Source organism: Haliotis cracherodii, unplaced genomic scaffold, assembly GCF_022045235.1.
Source record: "Haliotis cracherodii isolate W230 unplaced genomic scaffold, xgHalCrac1.p SCAF_2, whole genome shotgun sequence".
Taxonomy (NCBI): Eukaryota; Metazoa; Mollusca; class Gastropoda; order Lepetellida; family Haliotidae; genus Haliotis; species Haliotis cracherodii.
In genome coordinates, this window is record NW_027266275.1 from 66939333 (window position 1) to 66946282 (window position 6950).

The 6950-nt window shown below is 42.6% G+C and overlaps 1 protein-coding gene across 1 annotated transcript; it reads right to left on the bottom strand.

Annotated features, from left to right (window-relative positions):
• Nucleotides 1–287: 287 nt before the first annotated feature.
• On the bottom strand, nucleotides 288–5091 carry LOC139469459 (glutathione S-transferase 1-like). The gene is made up of 4 exons (XM_071251639.1): nucleotides 4841–5091; nucleotides 2666–2724; nucleotides 1494–1638; nucleotides 288–1074 (listed from the first exon to the last, which is right to left on the bottom strand). The coding sequence occupies exons 1-4, from the start codon at nucleotides 4982–4984 to the stop codon at nucleotides 769–771; spliced, it is 654 nt and encodes a 217-aa protein (XP_071107740.1). The 5' UTR covers nucleotides 4985–5091; the 3' UTR covers nucleotides 288–768.
• Between the last annotated feature and the right edge of the window lie 1859 nt (nucleotides 5092–6950).

The following is a 6950-nucleotide window of genomic DNA, read 5'->3' on the forward strand; positions in this document are numbered from 1 at the left end:
TCAAATAGGAAAATTGCATTGGATATCACTTTGGTCACTGATGCGTCAAAATTGAAATGTCTACCTTACATTTGGTTTGGTTTGTTGTTTAACACCGCACTCAGCAATATTCAAGCTATATGACGGCGGTCTGAAAATAGTCGAGTCTGGAAAAGTATTCCAGTGATTGAGTATCGATCCACGCAACTGGGATACGATGACAAGCATCAACCGAGACAGCAAGCCTGACCACCTGATCCTGTTAGTCGCCTCTTACGACACGCATGGGCTGCTGTAGTCTAGTATTTCTGCTGTGGAGGACATTTTATACGATTAGGAGGCAACCTTCAACATCAGAGAGACACTGGCACTTCAGAAACGTTGGCAGTGTGTCGACTTCGGAGGGAATCATTTGAAAAACTAATTAGCAATCAATTCATTTCCATTTCATTGTATTCTGTGATCTACCAAAAGCCTTTGATCGTGTATGGAACGGTAGGCTAGGGTATAAATTAGAGAGATCAGTTCTATCATATATTGCCATGCATCAGTTACAATACATAACATACTTCATTACGGCTACTGTATTTCAATATGATTGTGAGTAATTTGTGATAAGAAATATTTTAAAACTTAAGTCAAAATTGAGTTCATCTTTGGTTTATGCAGGTGAATGATTTAATACTGACACCACAATAAACACCTCTAATGCCATATTGTTGTAAATTCACTTCTTTTTGCATCCGTACACCTTCATGGACCTGCACATATTTATGTTTTTTCAATGTTTTACTTTTCAGACTTTCCAATCTGAAATTCTTCAAGTAATTCAAAATATGATTGATTCGCTTCTTTGTAGTAGGGTAATTCCTGTACTCTCTTGTACCATGCCATGGCATTTGGGTACTTTGACATATCCCCTGGATAGAGCTCCTCTGCTGCAAACCCAACTACCACCGCAAAGTCGGCAATGGTGAGGGTATTTCCGGTGAGGAACTTCTTATCCTTGACCTGTGTATCAATCCGTTCGAAAGCTTTGATAACCTTCTCGTCTTGTTCTTTTGTCACCTTAATTTTGTCTCTGAACGGCAGCCACTGAAATAGGAAGTACTCATTTGACACGTATTGTCATGAGCGAATGAGGATTCCTATTACGTTTACTCATTGTATGTGTTTGTCCAAAGTATCGCCACTTCTCCTAAATACTCGATCATTTATAGATGCAAAGCTACGGGTTATTAGGCAATGCTAGATCGCAATTTGATCGCGCATTGTACACTTCGTCCTATTAACTATATCCTGCATACTACTTAACAGACGACTGCTTGTATCTTTGGCTGCTATAACCAAAAGTTACAAAACTCAATTCTCATATCATCTGCATGAGGTACTCTGGACCTATACGTATCCGGAATCCTGACATGATCGACCAGGCAATGAAAGTCTATTTGTAGGTAGAGTAAGCAACTACATGTGGCTTAACAACACAATTGCAACATTTCATATGTACGTACCACACACTCAATCATGGCTCTGTAGAAGACCCCAAGATCATAGTCCAGGAGTCGGTCCACCTCTGCCCTCTTCTGAAGGTCCCGGGGGTACAGGCTATTGTCCTCACCCCCATACTTCCCCACCAGGTAGCGCATGATGGCGCGGCTGTGGATATCATACAGTATTCAATGTAAGTAGTACTGAATGAAAGTCCAGTGGTAAACTAAAGACATCTGCAGTTCATCTGCAGATAATTCATTGCACAGGATACTTCAATTGGTTTCCCCGAAACACAGGGTCATCTTGACAAACCAATCATAGAGTTACGAGTGTCTTGAATACCACTGACCATTGACTTACCATATGTTTAGCGCTAAGGATGCTTTGTGTAACAGGTCTACGACAGTCATAAGACGATGATACACTTATCATGTTCCTGAATATGCCGCAACATTCGCAGACAAAAAAAACAGTTTTTCTAAATATTTCAATTTCAGGAACCACCAACAGTTTCTATACCAACACCATTTCATCCAGATTGTTCCATTATGGGAATATGTTGCATAATGTGGACTGCATGGACGTGGCTCATGCGTGATGTAAATTCCACAACCTTTGGTTTCCAAGACTCATCATTCTGCTACCAACCTGTTGATCATATAACCACATGTGATGTCTCTTTCGTTGACACTAGGACCAATGACGATCCGAGATAGAACAGGTCTTCAGCAACCCATGCGTGTCGTAAAAGGCGACTATGCTTGTCGTAAGAGGCGATTAACGGGATCGGGTGGTCAGGCTCGCTGACTTGGTTGATGCATGTCATCGTATCCGAATTGCGTGGTTCGATGCTCATGCTATCAATCACTGGATTGTCTGATCCAGACTTGACTATTGACAGACCGGCGACATATAGCTGTAATATTGCTGAGTGCGGCGTAAAACAACAACAACAACAACAACAACAACAAAACACTTTGAGACAGATCAACTGACGAATACGTTCCAGTGGCAAGATGTAAATATATGTTTCAGATGCCGATAAATGTGCATAGGGATAGAGTGTCCAAATCAATTTGTTACGGTTGGTCCTAAATTCCATTTCAATTAGTGGATAGTTGTTACAGGAGATAGGGAGACTTAAAATCTACTTTGCCTTGACTGGCAATGTACTTCTGTTGTGTGACCTTACCTCTCCCATAGTGTGAAGTCTCCATCTATGATTGTTGGGACGGTTTGATCCGGGTTTATCTGGAATGTTACAATATAAGTTCATAAACGACATGATTGAGTGAATAAATGAATTGGGCCTAATGCCCTCTTAAACATAAAAACATTACGGTGACGTCATGCTATTGTCCTTGCAGGTGATTCTGAGGCAGCATTTCAGTGGTCATCCTAAACAAGGACAACTGACACAACTATAAGTTACTACATAGTCCAAAACAGGCCAAACTTATAGAGCCTTTAAGTATTAATCATTACATGGTTTAAACCAGAGAAATCTCACGAATCTGTAACACCCAAAGTACAATAAACTCGCGACCCACCATGTCACCGAGCATGATGACCCGATGCATTTCGTCGCCTCTTATGACCTGTACAGGTTGTTTGGGACCAATTCGATTTTGACCCTGAATCCCCATGAGGAGAGGTGTGTGTGGATGTGTGAGTGTGGGGGGTTAAGGGGGTGAGGGTCACAAACCAAAGATCATAAAAAGATTGACACTGAAATTCAAATCCTGTATTAACCGAACACTAACAGGAAAGCCTTAAACCAAACGCCCTACCACTAAACTGGTACTATGTTGTAGTACTGTATTCACTTCTCATTATCAACACTGAAGAATGCTTAGGGGCTTGACAAATGATACGCTTGATTCAGACTACCAGTGACAAACATAAATAGTTTGTATTGGTACAACCTAAAATAAAATTCAGGGTCAACTCTCTACGACTTCAAATACTCCCTCATGAAGCTGAAACTCTGTGGTTTATATGGCAACAGAAGCGTTACATTCACTCACAGTATACCATTGAGAGTTGAATGAATACCGACCCAGTAAGAATTCCAGTCTGAACAGGTTCCTATCTAGCCATACACGTCCTAAGAGCCAACTAAACTGATGACTAGATGGTGATAATGAATGATCTTACGCTGAAAGCGTGATCATGCTGTCAGCCTCTGGTATGCCTGGCGAGGAGTAGAGTGTTTACAAGTAGTCGTTTTGACTGCGGCGGAAATATCACCTACTCGCCCGAAGTCCGCTGTTTGTTGACTGGTGTCTAGTTGCCATTGTGTACTAGGTACTGAAGTTTGGCTAATGACACGCCGACCCCAGTCCCAGTTTTGTAGTGCTTTGCTCACAACACCACACCTAGGTCACCTAGGTCACCTACAGTGTAGGTCAGAACGACGGGGAGTATATACCAAAATAGGCCCGAGACTCAAACACATGTTTCTTGTTGCTACAATTTACACATGTATAATGTTAAAGTTACTGTGCGGTGTTACATGAATTGTTGTCACTGCCGTTGATAACAAGGACTGTTATTTTGAATGTTACTGATGCTGATTTAGATGTTTCTACTCTCACGCATTTATTTTGTTTGTTTGTGGTTTAACGCCGCACTCAGCAATATTTCAGCAATATGTAGGCGGTCTGTAAATACTCGAGTCTGGACCAGACAATCCAATGATTGACATCATGAGCATCGAACCACGCTATTTGGATACGATGACATGCTTCAACTAAGTCAGCGAGCCTGACCACCCGATCCCGTTAGTCTCCTCTTACGACAGTCCTACAAATGAAACTGGGTTATCTTGTTCATGGTTACCTTTGCTGTGTGCCACAAACAGGTCAGCTGTCAGGCTTATGACCCAGCTCGACTTCGCTGTCGGAATTTAACCCGCTCTATGTATGCGACACCATCAGCCTAAAATATATCCTGTAATACGACTGTGTTCTTCCTACCTACAGCGTCGCATGTTTTCCCGCTTCGAGCAAATATTGATTTTGATGGTAGGATGACTCGAATTATAGTGGAACGTTGGGCGTCAGTTTGAAGTCCGTGTGGGGCGTGTATTAATCGTGTTATCAATTGTCAGAGACTATTAGCGCGCCGTCCGTTGACTTTTGAGCCAAGGATATGTAAAGCGTAACGAGGTCATTGAGAACATCGTCTTCATCCCTATTTCGAGTTTTGTGAACAGAGTAATGTCATCATGTCCAAAAATATCTCATTATTGCATCATCTCTATAGATAGCTGATAAATTGACCGACCCATCCGATTTAGTTTCATCTTTGACCAACACAGGGTACAGAGTTCCTGTTCTAACCCTGGCGCCTGTGGGGTACTCACCTTTTCAAACTCAGGGCTCAGATGATCTTTGTTCATCAAGTCGAGTGGTTTCAAGTCGAGTGGTACACCAAGAGCCTTGGCCGTCATGATGACAGAACGACATGGCGCGCTTCCCGGGAAGTGATACAACTGAATGTTCGCCATGTCAGCGGAGGCCACGTTCCACACAAAACACGCTGACCTGTCTATATCTGAGCAGGCTGGAGATTGTGAAAGTGTAGTGTCAACATGCGGGGTATCGGCTGTATCAACAGTCCGCGCGAGAGGAGAATCACCTTACACTTGAACCTCTCGATCCCCTCGGCACCCATGGAGTAAGCGGGGGTTTGATTTTCCCGTTATTTCGTGATCTCACTTTCTTAACACTTCCGATGATAATATGATGTGCTAGCAGACGATACCTCTGGCCCAGTGAGCAGACTATCTGTCTGTTCTCTCTCCAGCGACATAACTCATAGTTATCATTGTATATGGCAATAAAAGTCTAGTAACATATAGATTGAATCAAATAGGTTAATGCATAGTATCACATCATATGGAACTGATAAAAGTCAATATACGACAGGCGTTCAATAAGTTTTGCAACTTCAATATAAGACCAAGTCGCAGAATATCTTTTGCACTTTTATTTTTCAATATAATCTCCATTCACCTCAACACTTTCAGTTTTAATACCCCTTTTATAGAAATCCGCAGATTGGTCCTCTAACCACGCCTCTGTGGCAGCCTTTATGTCCTCGTCATCCTGGAAGCGTCTTTCACGTAGGGCAGATTTCATTTGCCTGAACAGGAAATAGTCACTGCGGGCTGACTCTGGGCTGTAGGGTGGGTGATTTAACTGTTCGAATCCACATTAACAGATTGCGGCCTGTGCAATTCTCGACTTGTGAACCGGAGCATGTAAGGAACTTTATTACAGCGCGTTGTTCATGTTTGAGAGAATCCATGATTGTGACCACCCTTAGGTGAATGAAGCCATCACATCTAACTGATTGTTGTGTCTGGAACTTGTTATGACACGTGTCAACCGGATGTTATGACTAGTGTCACACCTGCCACAAGTTGACATTGTTTGTGTAAACACAAATGCCCAAGTTACAAAACTCATCGAAAGTCCCTTGTAGGTTGAGTAATCTCTGTGATCAAGGGGCGGTCGGGTAGCCTGGTGGTTAAAGCGTACGCTCGTCACGCCGAAGACCCGGGTTCGATTCCCGACATGGGTACAATGTGTGAAGCCCATTTCTGGTGTCCGCCAGCCGTGATATTGCTGGAATATTGCTAAAAGCGGCGTAAAACCACACTCACTCACTCATTCACTCTGTGATCAAATGATGCTGTGCTGGACACATAGGGTTAGTTTGTTGTAACTCCGTTTTGAACATTTATTTCATGGCATGACAGCTTGCAGTGAAAGGAAAACTCTATGTGATGAAGTTCGTTGGCGTTTACCACTTTGGTGAAATCCACAAGCACGGGTGTGGCGCTGACAAATCTGGAAACAAAATCAGGGCTAACCCGCGATAATATGTTTCCAGAGCGGCTAAGGGTTGGTTGGTTGGTTTGTTGTTTAACGCCGCACTCAGCAATATTCCAGCTATATGACGGCCGCCTGTAAATAATCGAGTCTGGATCAGACAATCCAGTGATTGATATCATGAGCATCGATCCACGCAATTGGGCCTGACCAACCGATCCAATTAGTCGCCTTTTACGACAAGCATAGTCACCTTTTACGGCAAGCATGGGTTGCTGAAGATCTATTCTACCCCGGAAAGCGGCTAAGGGACGCAACTCAGTGACTTTTTTCTTTAAATCGGTCATGACAGAATAATTCAGTAATATCATTTGTGAGACAATAGAAAAAACGATCCGATTGATATACTGAACCGCAAAAGAAACGTCACCCCAAGTAACACTGCATGAAAAGTTGTCATTTAAATGTCTGGGTAATTTTTGTCAAAGTTTCTAGAATTCAACATTACCTTGTCCGGAAAAATGAAATTTGATGATAAAGAAACAAACAGATGACAATAAAATCGATTGCCAAAACGCATCACGGCTCCGTGCAAATTGAAATGCACATGCGTTCCCCCATTTCTTGCCCTATAGG